The 25,636-nt window shown below is 45.4% G+C and overlaps 1 protein-coding gene across 3 annotated transcripts in view; it reads left to right on the forward strand.

Annotated features, from left to right (window-relative positions):
• MORC2 (MORC family CW-type zinc finger 2) overlaps positions 1-25,636 on the forward strand; it is a 353,542-nt gene that overhangs the window by 318,513 nt on the left and 9,393 nt on the right. For all 3 annotated transcript variants that reach the window (XM_069214663.1, XM_069214664.1, XM_069214665.1), the window contains exon 26: positions 14,075-14,263. In XM_069214663.1, coding sequence (XP_069070764.1) covers positions 14,075-14,263 — 189 coding nt within the window. The remainder of the gene's footprint in view (positions 1-14,074; positions 14,264-25,636) is intronic.

Genomic DNA, 25,636 nt, shown 5'->3' on the forward strand with positions numbered 1-25,636 from the left:
TGAAACTGTTGTAGATGTCTAAGATCTTGTGGAAGAAGGTGGCAAGTTTTTCGCAAAGATCTTGGGAGGGGGAGATGCCTATGGAGTCTGCTGGGTTTGGTGAGTTCTTTGATCACAGTGAAGAGTTCTTTGCTGTTGTGTGCATTAGCGTTGATGCGTTCCTGGATGGCCATTTTCTTTGTGGTTCTGATGAGGCGCTAGTGTGTGGTGAGGGCGGTTTTGAAGACTGCTGTCTTGGCCGGGGTCTTGTTGCTCCTCCATCTTCTGGCGAGCTGTCTGCAGGTGCGCTTGGACTCTTGGAGGGTGGGGAAGAGACAGCTGGCTTTCCTGGGGGGTTGCTTGTCGGAGGGTTTCCTGAGGGGGGCCAGTGTGTTGATGCAATCGGAGATCCATTGGTGGAGGTTGCATGCTGATGTGTTGTCGTCGGTCGGGGTCAGTGTTTGGCGGAGGGCAGTGGCAAGTTGGTCTTCGAAGACCTTGTTCCAGCTTCTTCGTGGGTGGCAGTGAGTGTGGTGGTGTTTGGTGAAGAAGTGGACACAGTGGTTATCAGTCCAGTGCAGTTCAGAGGTGTGGGTGACAAGGATGTCGTTGCTGACAGAGAAGACTGGGTCGAGCACGTGTCCTGTTGAGTGGGTAGGTGAGTTCTCTAGTTGTCTGAGTCCTAGGGTGGCGAGGTTCTCCAGTCAGGAAGATGTCTTGGGTCGTTGAGGTTTTCCAGGTGGAAATGGAGGTTGCCGAGGAGGATGTAGTTCGTTGAGGTGAGAGCGTGGAGTGCTATTAAGTTGGCTATGGATTTGCCAAAGGGGGATGGGACCCAGGGGTCTGTAGACAAGGGTCCTGAGGAGGATTGTGTTCAGGTTGGTCTGGATCTGAAAGTGGAGGTGCTCCATGCCGGGCGAGTGGTTATCGGAGCTAGTAGTAAGGCCTAGGGTATTTCTGTGGACGATGGCGATGCCTCCCCCTGGTCAGTTGATGATGTCCTTGTGTATGATTTTGTAGCCATCGAGAATGGCGGTGGCAATGTCCGGGGCTGAGTTGGGGGTCATCCAGGTTTCCGTGAAGAAGGCGACGTCTGGAGAGATGGAGTCATGCAGGTCCCAGATCTCCACCGAATGTTTGATGAAGGAGCGGGTGTTGAGAAGGATGCAGCTGAGGTGGCCGGATCTGGTACTAAGTGCGCGTGTCATAGGAGGGTCCAGTGTACGGAGAAGACTCAGCTGTGGCTGATGAACAGACCATGAGTATCCTTTGACGATGCAAGGTGGCAGGTGGTGGATCGTCCGATGTTGAGGGCGAGAAGCTGCTGTCATAGCAATAGGAGGGGCTGGAACCAAGGTCTGTTGCGCTGGCTGTTATCCAGGCATGGACTTGCCTTTGGTGGGCCAGCAGCGAGGCCGTCATTAAGAAAGGCAGGGAGTGGCTGGTCAGCTTGGAGGTGGGAAAGTGGTACTAAGAGGGGAGCAGTGGCAGGGGTGGGAAGGTAGCGGAGCGAAGGAAGCAGCAGAAGGGAAGAAGCGAGGAAAGCAACAGAAATGGAAAAACAAAGGGCAAAATAGAGGAGAAAAAGCAACTAAAAAAGGCATGTGAAAGAAAGTGGGGGTATGTTGGTGCAGGTCCTCCCTATCCCTTGATTCTGCGAAGTGGATTTGTCTCATTTGGTATGACAGGGGAAAGACGGCCTGGGGAAGCTTTTCCTCCTGCAGCTTTGTGATCATGTGATCCATGTGAGGGAGAAGAGGGAGCTCTTTTACATCATGATAGCACTACTCCTCTCTCCTTCACTCCACTACAAAGCTCCAAATGTCCTTATGGGAAGCCGGAGAGAGGACTGAGCAGAGATTGTCGATCTGGGAATTGGAATTTCAGTGGCAGCGGGCTGTAGCTTGCTGCTGCCCCATTGTCTTCAATGGAGAATTCAACATTTCATTGTCCTAATGTCTAACGTTGTGCTGAACTTTAGCAACATGTTCTGATTTTAGCTCATGGACTATCAACAGAAAAAACACATGCATTGATTCAAAATGTGTTTACACCCATAGATGTTTGGGATTAAGGTGAGTGCCTTGCCTTGTTAACATGGTCTGTAGCCAAGTTTTCATATTGTGCAGCAGACTGTGTAGCCAGAGTTCAGTCCTATGTCATCTGGTTTCAGGACTGCGTCTTAACCTTTGAGCCTCATTTCTTCTCATCCAGGTTTCCTGGATCACATCAGCTCCAGGCAACGCTCCTCTATCACGCCCTATTCTTTCTGATTCCCATTCTCCACATCACATACTAGGTCCCAGCCACACCAACTCTCCCATTATCCCATTTGCAATCATGACACATACTGCTCCCTTGTTATCTCGCCTATTTTTGCTGTTGTACAGCGTACCCTATAATCCTACACTGTTCTTACTACACCCACTGTTTATGGAAACATATACTGTTCTCTTATCCACCAAACTCACCCATGGTCTACTTCATTTAGACCATAACTTTAAATTCCACATCATCCCTCTTCTTCATTCAGCATACCACGCCACTCATAGCCAGCCTCATCAAACCATACTGGCCCCCAACCACCATCATTGGCTGACAACACCATGCCTTCTAATCAGCATATCACACACATCATAAACTTCTAACATTCTTACCCTCACACGTCTACCATACAGTCACAACTGTCTCTTCAAATTAGCATGGTTCATTACGCTGCATAACACAACATCTCCACATGACACTATCTTACCGAATCACGGCATAAAACACCCTTTCACAATAAACCTATACATCTCACTATTCAGCATGATACAGCATTACACACCTCATAAAGCCAGTTCACATTTCTCCTTCAACACATCCATCTATCCCCATAAACCTTGTTCAACTCATTAAGCAGACACCACCACATATTTATGGCAATTAACGCCAGGTCATATGAACCTAAATTGTTCATAGGAACAATGCTTTAAAGAAGCTTCTTAGACTTGGGTCCACTGTAAAGGGAGAAACGTAACCCAGCAGGGGGTCCTCTTCTGGTTAGATGACCTTCCCTACAGTGGTCTGCAGGCCTAATGGTCATTGGGATTGTAGGAAACAGTTTTTTTTTTTTTTTGTTTTTTTGCAGCTGTCCTTTCACTTTTTGACCCTTTTTTGGCTACTTGGTGCTGGTTGTCGACTCTTGATAGTGCACTGAGGCCTGCCAAGGAGACACCAGTGCTCTTTACTTAATACAAGGTGATGTCTAATTATAACACAATTGGCAAAGGGCTTTAGCACCCCTGTAAGTCCCTAGTAAATGGTACCCCTGGTACCTACGGCATAGGTACTAAAGAGGGTACCAAAAGGCTGAAGCATACCTTATGCCACCCTAAGGGACCCACACACGCATTCCACAGAGACTGGCATTGCAGGCTGCATACATGGTGAAAACCATGAAGTGAAAACATGACATTGCACACTCCTTTGTGTCATGCCCAAGTTACCACATTTAATTTAAGTAAGTCACCCCTACAGCAGGTCTTTGAGCCCAAAGGCAGGGTGCATTATATTTTATGTCAGGACATATCTGCATGAGCAGATTTGCCCCTGTGGTGTCTAGTTCTATTACAAGATATTACAGGCAAGCTATCTAAAGATTTGTACTGGGCACTGGTTAAAACCAGTTACCCAGCTACATAATGACTTCTCTGAAACATATGATGTTTGGTATCAAACACTTCATATTAATAAACCCCCACTTATTTCAGTGATAAATTTATTAATACATGCACCGAAAGAGTACCTTAGGGGTACCACCTGAACCTTACTAGTTCTCTAGTGTGCTGGCTGACTGGTCCTGTCCAGCCTGCCACCACAGATGAGTTTCTGACCTCTTAGGAGATGTGAGCCTTGCTGTCAGGAGTTGTAAACCATGCCTTCTCTAGCAGGAGGGTTTACACCCCCTCCAGCAGGAAGGCTAGTAAATTAGCATATCAAGACGCTTCAAGGAGCCCACCAACTTTGATATGCAAGCCTGGCTTCACCCAGATCTGGAAGATACCACCCCTTTCTCTGAGGCCCATTTGGCACCAGGACAGGTGGGAAATTAGCTATGCTAGGAGGCGTGTTATACCTCCAAGCTGGTCACACTTCTATGGTGGTCTTCCTGAGATGAACACGAAAATCGGGATTTCATCATCTTGGTTGTGGTGAAATTAGGAACTCTGAGATGGGGTGATGCCCACTTACTACAGGAAGTGGTCATCTAGGGGATGTAGACTGGTGACCCTAGGGGTATGTAGTCCATTGGCTACTACCCTTCAATCCCCTTCACACCCCTAAATTGAGTATTTAGGTGGCCTTGTGACACCAGGAAATTAGATTCTACGAATGTAAGAAGAACAACACCGAAGAGCTGCAAAAAGTAAGAACTGAGAAGCAACTGATTTGGCCCCCGACTTTGCGGGCCTGTCTGCTCTCCTTGACAGTTGCACCAAATTTGATTCGTCTTGCAGCTGCTCTGCCTCCAAAAGCCTGGGAGGACTGTTAGCACTTCAATGAACCACCAGCATTCCAGTGGAGTAGTGGAGCTACTCTCCTGCAGGCCCCCAAGAAGAACGGTGAGAGCCCCGGACAGTGGAAAACCCGACACCAAAAAGCACCACTGCACCCGAGCCCCCCAGCCTGAGTCGAAGTGGGCCAACGGTGTCAGCAAGGTCCTGAGACCCTACAAAGCTGAAACCCACCTTAGGTTTAGCTGGATTGTTTCCTCCAGTCTCTTCCTGCAGCCTCTTTTGTGCTGTAGTTTTCACAACGCAACCCCGTATGACAAAGCACTGCACATGCCCCCCTGAGCCCGAGTTGCTGTGGACCGATGGTTGCCCTGTGTGCCCAAGACCCTTGAGACCTGAACCCCCCTTTGGTTTCAGCCAGACCATTCACCCAGTCCCAACTTGCAGCCTCTTTTCTCCAGGACTGTTTCCCATTAAAGCTAATGGGACACCCAACACTGTAAAGCACCTCTGCACCCGGACACCCCAGTGCCTTCCGAAGTGACCTGTTGGTGCTGCCTTGGACCTTGCCGCACACTTACCTTAACTCCAGAAGAACAGTCCGGTAAGGCGTTGACAAGTACCCACATGCAGTTTATGCTTCTTTTCCCATAGGATAACATACTGCATTAAAGTTGGTGGAAGTATTTGCTGTATACTTCAAAACTGCTAACTTAAAAAATACTTCCCCAATAACGAAGTTCTTGGTGTTAAAAATATATTAAAATGTGTTATTTTTCTAAATTGATGTGGATCTCCTTTTTGAGTGTGTGTGTGTGTGTGTGTGCGTCACTTATTGGCTGTGCGTGTGCAACAAATGTATAACACTCCCCTTTGAGAAGCCTAAGCTGCTCAACCACCCTACCACAACTAGAGCACTTGGGATTTTTAAAGGAAGCCCTGTCCACGTCTAAGGGGATACGTGGACTCTTTACACAGCATCCCTCATTTTGGTATACTATATAAAGAGCCAGCTTCCCACAGGGATGATTAACTAAATACTTGCCAGGGTGGTGAGTACTTAGGGGGTCAAGCCAGGGCCAACGACCGCGGAAGCACCGCCAACAGGCTGGCGGTGCTTCCATGGGCATTCTGACCGCGGCGGTACAGCCGCGGTCAGAAACGGGAAACCGGCGGTGTCCCTCCGGTTTCCCGCTGCCCCAGGGAATCCTCCACGGCGGCGCTGCAAGCAGCGCCGCCATGGGGATTCCGACCCCCTTACCGCCATCCTGTTCCTGGCGGCTTTCACCGCCAGGAACAGAATGGCGGTAACAGGTGTTGTGGGGCCCCTGCCGGCCCCTGCAGTGCCCATGCCAATGGCATGGGCACTGCAGGGGCCCCCTAACAGGGCCCCACATTGATTTTCAGTGTCTGCCAAGCAGACACTGAAAATCGCGACGGGTGCCACTGCACCCGTCGCACGCCTTCAACTCCGCCGGCTCCATTCGGAGCCGGCTTCCTCGTTGAAGGCGCTTTCCCGCTGGGCCGGCGGGCGGCCTTCTGGCGGTTGCCCGCCAGCCCAGCGGGAAAGCCAGAATGGCCGGTGCGGTCATTCGGCGGCTCCCGCCGCCGGCGGGAGTCGGAATGACCCCCTTAGTCTCCTCCGGTGGGAAAAGCGGGAAGCAAGCGAGAAATTGATTTATTTAAGTTTGTCTCATAGTTGTCAGTTATGCCGCACTGCAAACTCTGTCTTTGCTTTAATTTGTTGAAAATGGAAAGTGGTCATATGTATTAACCTATTCCTCAGTCACTCGATCTAGGGATTTGGCTTCTGAATTCTTAGAATTTTGGATATGATAATATATAATGTTAGTGAAATATGCTTTTTAAGGAAATATGTTGGCCTGCAACTCAGGCTTGCTTTGCAGCTGAATAGAAATAGCTTGTTTACTACTGTGAACGAACCTCTGTTCATCCATTTACTGCAACTCCATAACGCAGAGTATAGACTCTGTAAAGGAAGCAGATCTGGCCTAAACGTCTATTTGAGTCCATTTCCCACAGTGGCTGCATACCTTCAAAACATATAACCCATTTCTCTTTGGGCAAAACACTTTCACCACAGCCTTAATGAAAGGGTTGAGAAGCATTATTCCATCTACGGAACCATATGTACCCACTTGGGGTCACACCATTGTATTAACATGACGTTTAGGTCAGCCCATTGAGTCTCTACACATGCTTCTTTCAGGCACTAACCAGGTGAACTCCAGGTGCAATCTGTAGAAGATCCATTCACACAGGTACACAAAGAAAAAGTAAGGTGGTCTCTCTCACATATCTACAATTTCTTCAAGCATGGCAAAAGGGTCTTTGCATTTAATGTCAAGTGTATTACATAGATAGGACTAGATATTTGTACACATGCACCTTTGAAACACATTCCGGTAGGGGGTGTAGGAAGCAGGCCTGGTGCGTGGTGGGTACCTATGGTACTTACACCTTATACGACATCCAGGTATCCCCTATTAGTGTAGTTTAGGCAATGTCTAGAAGCCAGGCTCTCTAGAGGTAGCTGTGGATGAGCAGCCAAGGCTTATCTAGGGGACATGCGAAGCTCATTCAATACCACTGTAGTCGCACAGCACTTACACACATAAAAGAAAACACTTCGTGTTACAAAAATAAAGGTACTTTATTTTAGTGACACAATTACCAAAAAGTACTAGAGAGGTAACCTCCCCATAGGAGGTAAGTAACACACTCGATATGTACAATAGTAATCAGAAATAGGCATAAATAGCAATAGAAAGCAGTGCAAATAGGCAATACTGACTCTAGGGGGAAGCCCAAACCATATACAAAAAAAATGGTATTCAAATGCAGGACCCCCACCTAGGTAAGTGGAATGTGTAGAGGTTAGCTGCAGAAACTGAATGTGTAAAGGGGAGCTGCGGAAACTAGGAAACCTCAAAGATAAGTACCATAGCGCCCCCCCTGCGACCAGGAAGAAAGGACTAAGTTACTGGATTTTCCCCAAACCAACCAAAAGGACTAAAAAGAAGATAATGCAACACCCAGACAAGACTGCAGGAAACCAGTGGTGAATTCTGAAAGAGGAAGACCTCTGGAAGAAGGGGACCAAGTCCAGACGTCACAGAAGCGTCTGATGGGGCAGGAGCTACTACCCACCCAGCTCTGGTTGCAGGAATTGGTCGACGGTAGGACGAAGATGGTCAGCAATGCAGCCCTGGAGTCAGTGAAGAGTTTCTGGAGGATGCAGTCTATGTCCCACACCATATGGAAGTTTTCAGTCGGTGAGTGGAGTGGAAAAGCCACCAACAAGCCTTGGCAAAGGCAGAAGTCACGGTGAAGGAAGAGTGGAGCTGCCGGGGACCAGCAAGGTCTAGGAGGAGGGTTGCAGAGGGCTGTGCGTCACAGGGAAGAGTGCTGGGGCTACACAGAACCTGATGATCCCTTGGAGGAGATGCCTGCAAGCCTTGGTAGCTGTAAGAGACGCTGTGCAGGAGATACTGTCCCGTGTGGGAAAGCAAGGGCTTACCTCCACCAAACTTGGACAACTGGCAGAGAGGACCAGAAGGACTACTCCAGACCACCACCCGTGATGCATGATCCATGCAACTCAGGATGAGAGGAGATCCACGCAGCCGGTCGTCATTTCTGTTGGTGCCTGCGGGTACAGGGAAGTGACTTCTTCAGTCCAAGGGAGATTCATTCTTCCTTCTTGCGCATACTGAAGACTTGTCACCCTCAGTTTATGCACAGCGAGGAAATGTTGCAGAACCTGGAAGGAGCAGTGGAAACAATGTTGAAAGCAGAGCTGTCGTCGTGGATGCAGATTGTTGGTTCCTGGAGGGTCCAGTTGTGGTTCCAGTGGCTAGAATTTGAAGTAGAGGTTGCAGAGGAGTCCTGTTGGAATCTTGCAAGCCGAATCTGAGGACCCACCCAAGAGGGAGACCCTAAATAGCCCTGAAAGGGGGATTGGTTTCCTAGCCAGGTGACCACCTATCAGGAGGGGGCTCTGATGTCACCTGCTTGACCTAGCACACTCAGAAGCTCCCAGAGGCCTCCGCCCACCTTAGATTCAAGATGGCAGAATCGAAGGACCCTCTGGAGGAGCTCTGGGCATTACCCATAGGGTGGTGATGGGAAGAGGAGTGGTCACTTCCCTTTCCATTGTCCAGTTTCGCGCTAGAGCAGGGACTTGAGGTCCCTGAACCGGTGCAGACTGGTTTATGCAAGGAGGGCACCAGATGTGCTCTTCAAAGCATACCACTGGCTTGAGGAGGCTGCCTCTCCCAAGCCATGTAACACATATTTCCAAAGGGAGAAGGTGTTACCCCCCTCTCCCAAAGGATATCCTTTGTTCTGCCTTCCTGGGCTTGAGCTGATCAAGCATCAGGAGGGCAGAAACCTGTCTGAGGGGTGGCAGCAGCTTGGGCTGCCCAGAAAACCCAAGAAGGCTGGTAGAAGCAATGCTGGGGGTCCTCTAAGGAGCCCCCAGAATGCATGGAATCATACTTCCAATACTGGCAGCAGTATTGGGATAGGATTCTGACATGTTTGATACCAAATATGCCTAGGTTCGGAGTTACCATTATGTAGCTGGATATACGTAGTGACCTATGTCCACTACGCGCGTGAAATGGGTCCCTACACTCACGAAGTCCATGAAAATGGAGCTGGAGTTCATGGGGGCACTTCTGCTCATGCACGGGTGCTCTCACACACAGATACTATAAGCCTGCCCTCCGGGCTAGGAGGGCCCACCATAGGGGTGACTTAAAGTGACCTGGTGCAGTAACCTGTAGTGAAAACGGTGCATGCACCCTTTCAATCAGGCTGCAATGGCAGGCCTGCAGATACACTTTGCATGGGCTCCCCAGGGGTAGCATAATACATGCTGCAGCCCATGCGGTACCCCTGGTGCCCCAATGCAATGGGTACCTGGGTACCATATACTAGGGACTTACAAGGGGGCACCAGCATGCCAAATGTGAGGTGTGTGTGGTCCAAGCAACCAAGTTTAAAGGGAGTGAGCATAGTCACTGGGGTCCTGGCTAGCAGGATCCCACTGAACACAGTCAAAACATACTGACAACAGTCAAAACGTGGGGGTAACCATGCCAGAAAGAGGGTACTTTCCTAAGGGGAGAATATCCAAATTAATTGTGTGTTGCATTTGGGTTTGTTATTCACGGGCAAATGGGAAACAGTCCGACTTTCTGCGTGCATTTTACACATGTAAAAAAAAAAAAAAGGCCACCATGTTTTTTTTTCGTCAGCGTTACATTTATGGATATTTGCAGGGCAGGTCAATTTTCATCTGCTCACACTTTCACTAAGCATTACTATGTTACCTTTTTGTGCCATAAAAGGAGCATAGGTAGATCAAATAGTTTTAAAAACATTATTCACTGGAGCCGCTTCTAATTTCCTTACATTACAGACTTAATGGGATTGTATGCTGCTTTTAAGTCTAACCCAAGCATTTGATCTACAATATGCTGTAAACAGGCTTATCTTTAATCAACGGTGTGTAGATTGGTATGTTGTCAATTCATGCTTCCCACCTGCCTTCCTTGTGTTACTTTAGCTTTGTTAAGTGTTATATGTTTATCTCCATACACACAAGACACACCTATTCCACTAGTGAAAAATACAGTGATCTAAGGTGGAGTCTGCATGCCCATGCGTTGTCAATTTCAACCACATGGTCACATGTCTATCTTGAAACCGAAACTTAAACCTTAAAATAAATGTTAACATATTCTGACCCCAAAACTAGATGGCAGGGCAGTGCAACAGACGTGACTGTACAATTTGACAACCTTAAACAGTTAGTTACAGGTACACGTCATTTTCTTTGCATACCTGTGGTAAAGTGCCACTTTTTGACATGGTCACCCCCACTTTTTGCCTGATACATGATGCAGTTTTGACTGAACGTGCACTGGGTTCCTGCTTACCAGACCTCCAGTGCCAGCTCTCTTTCCCTAAAACCGTGCAATTGTTCCCCAATTGGCAATTCATTTGCTCCCGTCTCCCCCTGTAAGTCCCTAGTAAATGGTACCTCTGGTACCCAAGGCATGGGTACCAAAGAGGGTCACAAAGGGCTACAGAATGCATTGTGCCACCCTCAGGGGCCCCTCACGCGCACATGCATACTACCATTGCAGGCTGCGTGTCTTGGTGCAGCTAAAATTGAAAACACAACATGGCACACAGCCTGTGTGCCCTGTCCCCTAACACCATGTGCAATGTTTGTGAGTCACCCCTACAGTAGGCCTTACAGCCCAAAGTCAGGGTGCATTTTATTATAAGTGAGGGTATATCTGCAAGCGAAGGTGTGCCCCTGCAGTGTTTGTCGATTCTTAGACATGGTAAGTGAACAGAGAAGCCAGTTTCAGTACATGTGCTGAACACAGTACATGTGCTGAACACATGTTCCCAGCAGGTTCCCCAGCTACATAATGGCTTCACTGAAAATAGGGATGTTTGGTATAAAACATCTTGTATTAGTAAACCCTCACTGATGCCAGTGATGAATTTATTAATACATGCACCCAGAGGGCACGTTAGGGGTGCCCCTGAAATGAAAACCTATCCACTACCAGTGTGCGGACTGACTAGCCTGCCACCACCAGACATGATTCTGACCCGCTGGGGTGAGATCCTTTGTTCTCAGGCGGTCAGACACAAAGCCTGCTCTGGCAGTGATGTTACGCAACCCACCTAACAATATGATTTGCGAATCTGCATTCCAAGGCAGGGGCCTTCAAAGAAGCCCACCATCCTTGGTATGCAGAGCTGGCATCACTCAAAGGAAAGATGCCGACCCCACTGCCCCAGGGCCCATTTGGCACCAGGACAGGTGAGAGTTTTTGTGTTTAGGGAGCTGTGTCCACCCCTCAGGTGAGCTGCCTGATGTGGACACCACATTTAGAAGTCTGCCATCTTGGTATTGGCAGAAGTAGGAACTCTGGGACAGGTTTGTACCCACTTCCCACAGGAAGTGGTCATATAGGGGCTTAGTGACCCCAAGGGTCTGTAGCCCATTGGCCACTACCCTGCAGTACCCTCCCTGCCAACTTCAACAATCGGGCCAAAGTCGCCTTGTCCTCCAGCTGCTGAAACTTCCAAAAGCCCGGGAAGACTGCCAGCCTTCACCACAGCACAAGAGAACTCCGGTGGAGTAGCGGAGCTGATTCCCTGCATCCTTGCAGGCACCCAAGAACCACTGAAGAGGATTCTGGACTGACTAAACCACCACCAGACAGCACCACTGCAACTGAGCCTCCTAGCCTGTGTTGAAGTGGGCCAACTGTGCCAACTTGATCCCCAGCCTCTTCAGTGACAAAGTCCATTGTGGGTTTTCCCACTGCGACCTTCAGTCCGATGCCTGTGGTTTCTTTGTGCAGGCCCCCCTCAACCACAAATCCCTCTGATGATGGCAACCCCGACGGTCCACTGCACCTCTGCACCCGGATGCCCTGGACTGAGAAGAAGCGGACCACTGGTGTCTTTGTGTCTCCCAGGCTCATAAGACTTGAGCCCCCTTGTTGGTTCTCCCGGACTTGTCCCCCATTCTATGCCTACTGCTTGTTTCTGTGGGCCCCCCTCCACACTGACCATCAAGTGTGACAGACACCTGATGGTCCAAGAACCCTCTGCATCCGGCTGCCTCGGACCAAGGAGAAGAGGACCACTAGAGTCCCTCCGTCCCGATCATTGCAAGACCTGAGCCCACTCAGTGGCTCTGCTACACTGGACACCTAATCCTAACCTGCAGCCTCTGTCCAATTGAACCAATCTCTATCGACTACCACTTGGCACCTGATACCAAACTACACATCTGCAGCTGGCTGCCCCAGTACTGCCCGGTGTGACCTGTTGATGTGGTCCTGACCCTTGCCCAGTACCCACAGTAAGTCATTGTACTCCACGTGTTTGTCGTGTTTTTTGTTCCTCCGTAGGATAACATTGCAGCTTTCAAGAATTGCAGTGTTGACTTTTCTGGACTACAAAGATTTCTCTTGATAAATGTACTTCCCTCATCGTATTGATTCTGGTGCCAAGACATAAATAAAGATGCTTGTTATTTTTGTAAATTGGTGTGGGTCTCCTTATTGAATTGTGTATGTCTCATTTATTGACTCTGTCTATTTGCAGGTGTCTCACACTCCTCTCTGAAAAGCTTAAGGCTGCTCGACCACACTACCCCCTACAAGAGCACCTTGGGATTGCTAGAGCAAGCCCTGTCCACTAGTAAGGGAACCCCTGGATTCTTTGCACAGTGTGTCTTATTTTGATATATCATGTCAAGAGCCAGCTTCCTACAACACCCTTAATAACTTTGCACTTCCTTGACCAACCTGCACCACAAACGGACAAATTAATATTTCACAAGAAATCTAACAGCCTGCCAATTTTGATGCAGATCAGTGCAGAGTTTGATTGTGTAGCTGCAAAAAAAATGAGTGGATGTTTACTAGAGTTTTAATGGTACACTGGCTTTTCAAAGCTAAACATCCATTCCGTCATTTCAAGATAATGGGGTGAAATGTGAATGTCAAGTGTGCGTGTTAAAGTACAGCTATTTTACAAATAGTTGCAAACACTGATCTGGACATGTGCACACAGTAGCTTCACAGTGTGCATGCACAACACTTTGTGCATGTGTAGTGGGCACTCATGTGTTTCCGTCCAAGTGTTAGCAAACATTGGAAAAAAAGATATTTAGAGCAGCACGGTGGGATGGCTGATGTGTTATGTTCCTAAAAAGGTCCCTGCAAACATTTTGCCTCATCCTATTCTTGCTTCACTACTACAGCAGCCATATGTTTCTGTAATGTCATACAGTGGGGATGCTTGACCTTCTAATGTCCTTTATTTGGAATGTGGAAGCAACAACATTAAGGTCTCAAATATTTGCTTTTCACTTTGCCTGAGTTGAGTCCTGGGCCCACGTTTATTTTCAAACACAAACTGAATCATTGGCAGGCAACCATAAATACATAGGTGGGCAGCATATCTTGGTTAGTGCCTCTCTTGTCTATATCATGCCTCTTTACCACTGTGTGATTGTCCCTGTATTGTTACTGTTCTGTCTGTCATTGCACCCATGCCTGTTCTTGTCACACAGCCAATGTAGAGCCAGGGTCAATGTTTACACTTGGAAATATTGTCACTCATCCAAGACCTCTGGGTACAGTGATGTGCGTTGGCTTGTCAGTGTTTGCTTCTTTAGAACATTATTGCCTTGTACGGCCCACTAAACTACCGCATTTATTGCATGCTGTATGAGGAACCTATCCAGTTCAAGTATGCCTTCCCTTGGAATAATCTGCTGTGGCTTCCTGATGCTTAGCTTGTCTGCAGATAGCTTATTCTTATGCTGATTTGGGAGGGATCTCTGCTAAGTAAGCACCAAGCCACTCTACATCATAGATTCTTTGAGGCCTACCTCACGCACCCACGCACCAAATGTCAGTTTACAGCATTTGCTCAAAGACCTTTTTCCAAGTGCTTAACATTGTTTTTCAGTCATTCTGAATGCCCCTTATAACCTACTTGTTCTGTCTTTCCTTTTCTCTCAGAAGGAATATTTTAAACAATATGAAGTTGGTTTGCAAAACTTGTGCAATTCATATCAGGTGCGGGCAGATACCCGTGCCAAAGCATCAGAAGAAAGCCAGCATACTGCAGAGAAAAAGCTGAAAGAGACAGAAGACAAGTTGCAGAAACTGAGGACCAACATTGTGGCACTGCTTCAGAAAGTGCAGGAGGTGAGGAGACAGATGGTGCATTTTAATTCATTTTTGGCAGTTCAACAATCGAACGTTTGGTAGTTCAACAATCAAACGTTGCTCACTTTGCTGTCTGTGGTGTTTTAGAGGTGGAGTGGTAAGGTGACATGAATCAGCACATTCTAAAATACCAAGTAGATTGTGCTGTTTACCCGTATCAGCGGAGACCTACCTATGCATATCCTGTTTGTCAATAGTTGTATATTGTCTGGAAATTACTGCTTAATGTAGAAAATATTTTATGCGTATTACCCTCAGTAGACTGAATTCCCTGCATAATTCCTCTCATTAGACACATGCTTGACACACTATTGATGCACTTGCCCCTAAAGAGATATTCTGCATTCCCTAAAATCATAGAGCATACCCTTAGTGAAGCACTAGGACGACAAATAAGTAATGTTTTCTTAAACTCTTTCTCAGTTACCGAAGTGGGATCTACACCAGGCTTCTTGGCAGAACCATTCACAAACTATAGTACATGCGGAATCATTCTTCCTCACTCCGTTTGGCCTACAATGGTTACGTTCTCTTAATGCCTATGAAGGCTTCATGACTTCCAGTGGAACAATGCATTAAAATTAAAGACCATTTGTCTGCCAAGCTTTTGTTTGCCTTGTGACGGTTTTCCTTGCTAGAGTACTCCTTCTTTATGAACCGACCAAATGCCCATGGTCAATCTCCCAAAACCCAAAAGCTGTCATCTAGTTACTGTACTAAGAATGCAGAGGTAGCTTTTCCTCATTTCTGAGGGTTCTCACTCTGAACTCTATATTGTTTTCCTCTTTGTGTTGAATGTGACCATTTGCAGCACAGGAGAGCAGTGAAGGCCCAAATGCACTGCTTCACCTAGGATTCCTGGACTACTAAACATGACTGGCTTTTACCATTTCCTCACTTTTCACCCAACTCATTCCCCCAGACAATTTCAGAAACATGATTAAAACAAATAGAATAGAATAAATTGTCCTTCAGGGGATCACTGTTTATAATTAGAACCACTGAATACTCCCACACACATGCGGAATTCACACTTTGTAAAAAAAAAAATATATATATATATATACATTTATTCAAAAATGACAATTGTTTCTTGCAAAAATACAAATAATTTCACAGCCTATTTAAGGCTGTATTGACACATTTTGTTTATTTTTATTTTGGAAAACAGACTCTTATAATTCTAAAAAGTTGCTAAATAAGGAATAGGGACAAGAAAAACACTTTCACAAACCTTTTTGTAAAGAAGAATGAGTGAAAAATAGGGCAATGTAGTTTCGTAGGTTGCAGCCTAAAGAGGTTGGGAAAATTGTCACTGCTACTTTGACAACGCAAATACCGTTAATATTTCATCATGCTCTGATGGTGACAGTTGCTTCATTTCTTTTTTTCTGGATCCTGGCAACAGGATTCTGGAGCACTGCATGTGGACTTTGTTTTGTCTTTTTTGTGTAAGAATCTTCCCAAACCTTTGCATAAGGCACTTCCTACTTGTCTTTGAATCTAGGAAGTGGTGTTTATTTTCTGTTTCTGGGCAGAAAATAGTTTTTGCTTTCACAGAGAAATGTCACCTCTCTTTGTGAAATGTCCTTCTTGTGATAGGCTACATGACATCTGCACATTCTGTCTCCTCATTCATTGTCAGAAGAAGTGTCCCCACTTTCAGAAGATGCCAAAGGGTACCTTCAAAGACAGTGAGAAGATTCCACTCAATGGACTTGAAGTGTACCAGCATATGTGACAAGAGTCTGTTATACAAGAACAACATTGTAGTTTATTAAATCAAACACAGGCAAAGGTTTTGTACAGAACACATCCTGAAGTAAGGTATTTCCAAAGCCTATTATGTGGTGATAAAGAAAAAGGAGGGAAAGTGAAATAAAACAATTGCCTAGGATCACACAATTTAGTTAAGTGGAGAAGCTGGGATTAATCTCAAGTTTTGGTTTCACATTGTGCATTTCAGACACTAGACGTATATGCTTCCCTTCTCCCCCACCTTAGCGCCAGTACACCCATCCCCCACCCTGTTGGCATCATTGTGGCCTTGGTCACATCACAGTTCAAATTTTGTGGCCGCTGGGAAAATGTTTGCGAGTACAAATGCTCTACCGCAAGGTCATTGCAATTGGTGATGAAACTTTTCTTGACACCATGTTCAACCAGTGCAGCTCCTGCATGACTACAGAAAAATACAAACCTGAGATTAGGTTCTTCTGTATTTATGAGCAGATTTGCAACTGGATTCTGTGATAGTTTCTGCAGCCAATCCTACCTATGAAGAAAGCAAATGTCTGGACTCTTTAGGAAGGGCAATCTGTGGTACATCTACTGCTGCCCTGAAAATTCTGCATGCCATAGCTTTACTTGGCAGATATGACTGATCTCTAAGAGACTCATTGCAGCATTTCGACAGACTTCCTTGTGAAGAAGGGGAAGATATTTAGGTGGTAGTGACAGCATAGATGATAGTCTCAAAATAAATCGTAAGTGTAGCTGCAGGTTTGCCAAAACGTGCAGCACATGCTTACTGTCTGTGCGTAGTTGTGTGACGCTTAACCTGGCTAAAACTTACTGCTTGAAACCTGAAGCAAGACAGCAGCACATTTTAAATCTGTCTCTTTTTTGTGATACTGCACTTTTGGCACTTGTGCCAATGAAAATATGCAGCATATCCAAACTTAGATATAAACTTAGAAAGCCACAGGTCTGCAATAGAAAAACAATTACAAAAGCACAGTATGTCTTACGATCAATGATACTTTTCAAAGAGCGTTCAAGCGCTTCAGTGGCCTCCAGCATTATGCCTGAGAGAAATTTTAAGTATGCAGGTGAAATTTGCATAATTCCTGAATTTCTTGTTACACGCAATTCACAGAATTAATTAAAATGTTGCTTTCTGAAATTTCATGTATTTTTCCACGTAAGAAATTTTGTTTGTGCCGAAAGTTTCTCCCAAAGAATCATTTTTTGCTAGAACCAGTTTACTGCTTGTATCTTGTAATATTTTTTTACCTGAAGTGTGCACATTTGTGAAGTCACATGAGATAACAGCAAAAAAAAGTTTGCTCTCAACGGTTAATTTAGCTTTTTTTTTTTATGGGACCTCACAAACATTCACTAGACAAAACATCAGCAGTCTCAATAATTGGAACCTTACCAACACAAAAGCCATGATAGGTAGAAGTGGTCAGCAGTCATCACTGACCATGGGAAACGCATTCAGGAGGTAAGCAGTAGAAGGACTACACTGGTTACACTGGCTTGTTTTTGAAGTAAGAAATTAATTTGAAGAAGCATGCATTATTCACAAAGCTGAATTTAAAAAAACAGCCAACATATCTACATGGCACTACAAACTTCTAGTGGACTAAGATACCAAAAGGCAAAGTAAGTTATTTTTAGAAAGTAAGAAGTTCCTCCATAATTGAACTGTAATCTTTCTTCAAGCCAGCTCTAACCATCTGGTATTCATTGCCATAAGAAATCGTATGACCTAGGGATCTTCTATCATGCTAAAAGAACTTAAAACACATGTCTTTCAGCTCCACGTGAATCCTCAGTCCTTTATTTATTTTTTTGTCTCTCTTCAAACGCCCGTAGAACCCATAATCCATTACTTTCAGCACACATGTCTCTTCTCCACTGAATTTCTTTATGTCCACTATCTTTTACAAAAAATTGCCTACATAATTTATTTTCTGAACTCTCTGGAACTATTGTTTGCAAATGTGCTAAATTGTCACCTCATTCACTAGGGTCACTTTCCTCCTTTCTTTACCTCGGTATACCAATAACATGCCTTTGAGATCTTGCATTCCCAGTCTTCCTGTCCTCCAACTGTTCTTTATTTACCTCCATCACATCTCTCGAGTCTCCTGAACTCTAAGACTATAATTCTGTACCGTCCTGATGATGACTCCTCTTGTTCCCAACACCCGCTCTTCAACCCCAACTTTACTGTCTTCACTTCCTTCTATTGCCCTCTTGGAAATAATGAGCCATGGGAAATTCCTTACCTTTTGAATCTGTTTCTCTTCTTTTTACACCACGTCCTGGTGGATCAGTTTTTATTTTTTTGTGTACCATTGGACCAATTGACCTTTGCACACCTTTTGTTTTACTCTGTCATTTTTAAGAGGGTGCTTTTTACTCTCCTTTGGTGGGCTCCTTTTGAAGTGTGCTGACAGCGTCTGGTAGAGCCTCACTACATAAGAATGTAAATGAAGTAAATAAAGGACAAATGCATTCTGACTATTGTGTAGCATGGCTCTCCTCTGAGGTACATATAATCGCCTCTATCCATTGCTCCAAAAAAGTCTAAGCTTTAGCTTGTAACAGAACTGACTGTGGAATTTATTTCTGCGACATAACTTCTTTGTCAACAGAAAGGAACAGAAGCTAGAATTCAGATCCGTTCTCGATTTTAAAATATCCAACAAATGGATAAACGTGGAAAAATTTCAGATGATATCCTTGCACCAAATCTACTGTCATCTCGGACAAAAGGGGCTGGAATGTGTGCAAATGACCTTTTTGATGCATACTATCATATTGCAATACTAAATAAACATCAGAAGTTCCTCAGATTTTTTGGGGGGGGAATCATGACCAATACAAGGTCCCTGCATCCGGCTAAACTGCCCCTTAAACATTCTCTTAGTGCATGGCGGTAGAAGTTGCTTACTAGAGAAGATAAAGTCTTTTCATCTAACTGTATTTGGACGACTGTCTAATGAATGAATCAGCGCCTCAAAAAGTCTTATCAAATTTTCAAACATAAGCTGGGTCTATGAGCCAAACATGCAATGTCAACTTCAATACTAGTTCATCCCATTCAGTACTTGGGAGTGGCACTGTACATGCAGCTGGCAAAATTTTATCGTGCAGAAGAGAGACTGCTATCGATCCATATAAAGTGTTGAAATATTCCCAAGAGATAATAAGTAATGGCTTGCTGTATCCCTTCACTGCTGGACTCCATGACATAAACAGTATTCCTAGTACTTCACATGTCTATCCACGTGAGGCATCTTCAACAGTGGAGGAATTAGAGATCACGCACCCCTGATTTTCAAGAGAGCATATTCAGCACATCAACCTGTTACAAATACCAGAAATTTGTCCAGCTCTGAAAGCCTTGCTGCCTTCCTTTGGCAGCCAATCTGTCCAGCTCTTGAGAGATAACACATCTCCAATGTGGTACCTTAACAAGCAGGGAGGTGTAGGGTCTCATCTTCTCTGCTGAGAATCTGTGAGACTTTGGGCCTGGGTGCAAGCGCAAGGGAACTGGCTGGTTGCCAACCATCTGGCAAGCTCTGTGAACACCCGAGCAAGCATCATCTTGCTGAACACGACTGATGCCTCCATTCAGAAGTGGTTCAAATCATTTTCACCCTGTGGGGAACCCCTCAGGTGGCCTCTTGGCCACTTGCCAGATGCACACTTGTAACATCCGTTTTGGTTGGTGTGGAGGTTTCCTGTTCACTAAGCATTTCCCAATACCATTAATTCTTCGGTTATTGAGGAAGCTGACAGTACTGTACCCAAGTCGTTCTGGTTGTCCCAGAATGGATGAGAACGATGTGATGTGCAGACCTCCAATGACTCCATGTGTTCTGCACTCCAACTACCTTTCAAAAAGATCTCCTCTCCTAGTTTGAGGGTCAGGTTCTACATCCCAGTCCTCATAACCTATGCTTTCTTACCTCAAGATTGAGCATTTAAGCATTTTCAGAATGCTGTCAGAGACTGTCATCTTTCTGTTTAAGTCTGTATGCTCAGGAAGGTGGAGCCACTTTTTTACCTGGCACATCAATGATAGTGTGCACCCTGTTGAAATTGCACCTCTCTGTTATATCACATTTTTCCCCTTTCGGAGCCTAGAAAGGTTCCTAGGTTGTCACATTTGAACGCTACATTTCTGCTGTTTCAGCATTCATCTGCAGTTCTGATCGGCCTTTCTTGTTTAAAGTTCCAATTGTTTTGTATTTTTTTAAGGGTCTTCTATCTTTCCTCCTACACCCTTTGTAATGTGTTTTCATTTTATTGACGTGTATCCCATTCAAACCTGTACGTAGTTGCCAGTTGCAACTGTTGAATGTGAAAATTGTGTTTTTGGTGACTATCACTTCAGCTCCTTGCATCACCAAATAGCAGTCAGTGTGTCCAGCCACCATTCAGCTGTTTTTATCTGGACAAACTGCTGCCAAGGACTAAAGCAGCTTTTCCGTGTAAGGTGGTTACCCTATTCTTTGAGGCAGTCCATTACCTCATCCACATTTTACCCTGTGCCCTATCCGACCAAGAAGGAGGAGTGACCTCCTGAGCTAGAACTTTACAATGTGGGCAGTTTTTACATTGAGTGGAGGAAAGAGATCAAGTGTGACAACTAGCTCTTCATTAAGTATATAGGAAGCAAGTAAGTCAAGGCAGTTCAGAAGAGGAACTTCTCACAGTGAACCGTTCTATGCCTTAAACTCCATGCCATTGCTAATGAAGAACCTGCAGAGAGAATCTGTGATCATTCCCCAAGAATAAAGATTTCAACGTCTGTATTAGCCAGGGGTCTTACCATTGCAGAGATTTGTCACCCAGCATAATGGGCTTCCCGTCACACTTTTGAAAAGCACTATTGTTCAGATTCAGAACTGAGATGGGATGGCCATTTTGTTTGCGTGCTGCAGCATTTCCTTGTCTGACCATTCCTATCATCCCACTACCTGGGAGAAGGTACTGCTGTTGTAGCTATTCAACAAGTGAGGAATCTGCTGGTAGAAGTATCTAACAGAAGAAAAACTTCCTTACCTTTGATAGCAATCTTTGCGGTGAATAATCTTTCTGCCTGTAGGTTCCTCACTGATCTTGTCCTTACTATGAAGGATGGTATCAGCTTCCTGAATTAAAAAGTTCCAGCTTTGCTTGCTGCACTGAATAGTCACATTTGAGCTGATGTCCATATTGTCTCTGCCTCTTAAAAAATGGATAAGGAACTGACTTGTATTGCTTCAGTAACACTTGTGTCCCATCTGCCGCAGCAGTGGTGCCCATGTCGCCTTCTGGCAAGGCAGAGCTATGCTAGAAGTTTCCATATCCAGTTTGGCTGTGTGCAAAAGGTGAGGAATTTATAGGGAGAAAGATTGTTACCAGAAGTATGTAACCTTTTTATGTTCCCACAAACCATACACAGCCTTCTTTGTGGACAAGGTGATGTTGAGGACTTGCCCAGATTCACATTCCAACATAGTCTCAGATTTTAATGTTACTCAGACTATATCTGATAGAGACTTCTAGATGCAGGTTCCCCACCTTTGAATTTTTCCCAGGTGTCAGACTGGATACAGAGATTTGTCTTAAAGCAGTCCCCTTGTGTGCCGTGAGGTGGCAGTGGCCGACTCTGTGTCCGTTGTTGGCTCCGTGATGACTTCACTGTTGTATTTAGGCACCACCAAGGACTTTCCAGCCAAATGCATGAAAAGCACAGATTTGAGCAGGAAATAAGTATGGTTGAGCCAGACCATACGCAAAGGAGGTTGCATATCCAGAAAGAGACTGGAAAAATACAAACACTTCCTCCAATTAAAACAAAAAGAAAACTGGCATTTCAAGAGTCAGAAATGAAGCCAAAGGCGAAGGTGGCCAGAGAAAAAACACCACCAACAACTTTTTCGCCACAGCCTTCCCCCCTACACTCACCACAATAGTCTCCGGTGGGAACACCTCCTATGCATTCACCTACACATACAGGGATGACGCAGGATGATCCTGATGCATGGGACTTGTATGATGCACCAGTATCAGACAACAGTTCAGACTGTTACCCAACAAAGCCGTCACCTCCAGAGGATAGTACTGCATATACGCAGGTACTATCAAGGGCAGCTACGTTCCAAAATGTAGCAATGCACTCCGAGCCAATAGAGGACGATTTCCTGTTCAACACCTTGGCATCCACCCACACTTCCTACCAGAGTCTGCCAATGTTCCTGGGCATGCTCAAACATGCAAAACAGGTATTCCAGGAGCCAGTCAAAGGAAGGGCTATCACGCCTAGGGTGGAGAAAAAATACAAGCCTCCCCCAATGGATCCTGTGTTTATAACACAGCAACTTACACCAGACTCTGTGGTTGTAGGAGCAGCAAGAAAGAGGGCAAACTCTCAATCGTCAGGAGACGCTCCACCGCCTGACAAAGAGAGTAGGAAGTTTGACGCAGCGGGCAAACGAGTGGCAGCACAGGCAGCCAATCAATGGCGGATCGCAAACTCACAAGCCCTACTTGCTCGCTATGACAGGGCACACTGGGACGAGATGCAACTCATTATACAACACTTGCCCAAAGAACACCAGAAACGTGCCCAGCAAGTTGTGGAAGAAGGACAAGCAATATCCAACAACCAAATAAGGTCCGCATTAGACTCGGCAGACATGGCAGCACGAACGGTGAACACTGCGGTAACCATTCGCAGGCATACATGGTTACGAAGCTCTGGATTCAAGCCAGAAATCCAACAAGCAGTGTTGACTATGCCTTTTAACCAGGAACAATTGTTTGGGCCGGAAGTGGACACAGCAATTGAAAAATTAAAGGAGGACACGGACACAGCCAAAGCCAGGGGCGCACTCTACTCCCCACAGGGCAGAGGCACATTTAGAAAGCCACAATTTAGAGGGGGGTTTAGAATGCAAACACCAGAGCCTTCCACCTCGCAAACCAGACCCACCTATCAGGCACAATACCAGAGGGGACGGTTTCGTGGCTCATATAGAGGTGGACAATTCCCAAGAGGAAGGGGAAAGTTCCAGACACCTAAAACAAGCCAAACCAAACAGTGACTTCAATGTCACAAAACCCCAACACTTAACACCAGTGGGGGAGAGACTTACCGCATACTATCAAAACTGGACACACATTACTACAGACGCATGGGTCCTAGCCATTATCCAACATGGTTATTGCATAGAATTCACAAATTTCCCGCCAGATGTGCCCCCAAGGGCACACAATATGTCCAAACAACACTTAGACCTATTACAACTAGAGGTCCAAGCATTATTACAAAAACAAGCAATAGAGTTAGTACCCATTCATCAGAAAGGAACAGGCGTCTACTCACTAATTCCAAAGGACAAAACTTTAAGACCTATATTAGACCTCAGAACACTGAATCTCTTCATCAAGTTGGATCACTTCCACATGGTAACACTTCAAGACGTGGTTCCCTTACTAAAAAAGGAGGACTACGTGTCAACGTTGGATCTCAAGGATGCCTACTTTCACATACCCATCCATCCTTCTCACAGAAAATACTTAAGGTTTGTAATACACGGCGTACACTATCAATTCAAAGTGTTACCGTTCGGGATAACAGCCCCAAGGGTATTCACAAAATGCCTTGCAGTAGTAGCCGCTCACATAAGGAGACAGCACATGCACGTATTCCCATACTTAGACGACTGGCTAATAAAAACCAGCACTCAACAACAGTGTCTTCTGCACACGCAATACATTATAGAAACTCTACACAAACTAGGGTTTTCTATAAATTACCAGAAATCACATCTGCAGCCATCCCAAGTACAACAATACTTGGGAGCAACACTCAACACACAAAAAGCGATTGCCACTCCAAGTCCACAAAGGGTCCAAGCGTTCCAAAATATAACATCAAGCATACAGCCAAACCAACACTACCCAGTAAGGTTTGTAATGAAACTTCTAGGCATGATGTCTTCATGCATAGCCATTGTCCCAAACGCAAGATTACACATGCAGCCCTTACAACAGTGCCTAGCAAAACAATGGACACAAGCACAGGGTCAACTCCAAGATCTAGTGTTGATAGACCGCCAGACACACTTCTCGCTTCAATGGTGGAACCCTATAAATTTAAACCAAGGGCGGCCATTCCAGGACCCAGTGCCTCAAGATGTGATCACAACAGATGCTTCCATGATGGGGTGGGGAGCACACCTCAACAAGCACAGCATACAGGGACAATGGGACAATCAACAAAAACAACTCCACATAAATCATTTAGAACTGTTGGCAGTGTTTCTAGCATTAAAAGCATTTCAACCACTAATAGCCCACAAACACATTCTTGTCAAAACCGACAACATGACAACAACGTATTATCTCAACAAACAAGGAGGGACACACTCGTCTCTTAGCACAAAAAATGTGGCATTGGGCAATTCACAATCACATTTGCCTAATAGCACAATACATCCCAGGCATTCAGAACCAGTTGGCCGACAAGCTCAGTCGAGATCACCAGCAAACACACGAATGGGAAATTCATCCCCAGATCCTACAGGATTACTTCCTACACTGGGGAACACCAAAAATAGACCTATTCGCAACAAAAGAAAACGCAAAATGCCAAAATTTGCGTCCAGGTACCCACACCATCAATCCAAGGGCAATGCATTATGGATCAGTTGGTCAGGGATATTTGCTTACGCTTTTCCCCCTCTCCCACTCATTCCTTATCTGGTAAACAAACTAAGTCAAAACCGACTCAAACTAATACTCAAAGCACCAACCTGGGCTCGCCAACCGTGGTACACAACACTGCTGGACCTATCAGTAGTACCTCACATCAAGTTACCAAACAGGCCAGATCTGTTAACTCAACACAAACAACAGATCAGACACCCGAATCCAGCTTCGCTCAAACTAGCAATCTGGCTCCTGAAGTCTTAGAATTTGGACACTTAGACCTTACACAAGAATGTATGGAGGTCATTAAACAAGCTAGAAAACCTACTACAAGACATTGTTACGCAAACAAATGGAAAAGATTTGTTTATTACTGCCACACTAATCAAATTCAACCACTACATGCTTTCCGCAAAGGACATTGTAAGCTACTTATTACACTTACAAAAGTCTAAGCTAGCATTCTCTTCAATTAAAATACATCTCACAGCAATATCTGCCTATCTGCAGATTACACATTCAACATCGCTTTTTAGAATCCCAGTCATCAAAGCATTTATGGAAGGATTAAAAAGAATAATACCCCGAGAACACCACCAGTACCTTCGTGGAACCTTAATATTGTATTAACACGACTCATGGGACCGCCATTCGAACCCATGCACTCTTGTGAAATGCAATACTTAACTTGGAAAGTAGCCTTTCTAATAGCTATCACATCACTTAGAAGAGTAAGTGAGATACAAGCATTTACTATACAAGAACCCTTTTTACAAATACATAAACATAAAGTGGTTCTCCGTACAAATCCCAAATTCCTACCAAAGGTCATATCACCATTCCACCTAAACCAAACAGTGGAACTCCCAGTCTTCTTTCCACAACCAGACTCAGTAGCCGAAAGAGCCT

This window comes from Pleurodeles waltl, chromosome 11 (genome assembly GCF_031143425.1).
Source record: "Pleurodeles waltl isolate 20211129_DDA chromosome 11, aPleWal1.hap1.20221129, whole genome shotgun sequence".
NCBI classification, from domain to species: Eukaryota; Metazoa; Chordata; class Amphibia; order Caudata; family Salamandridae; genus Pleurodeles; species Pleurodeles waltl.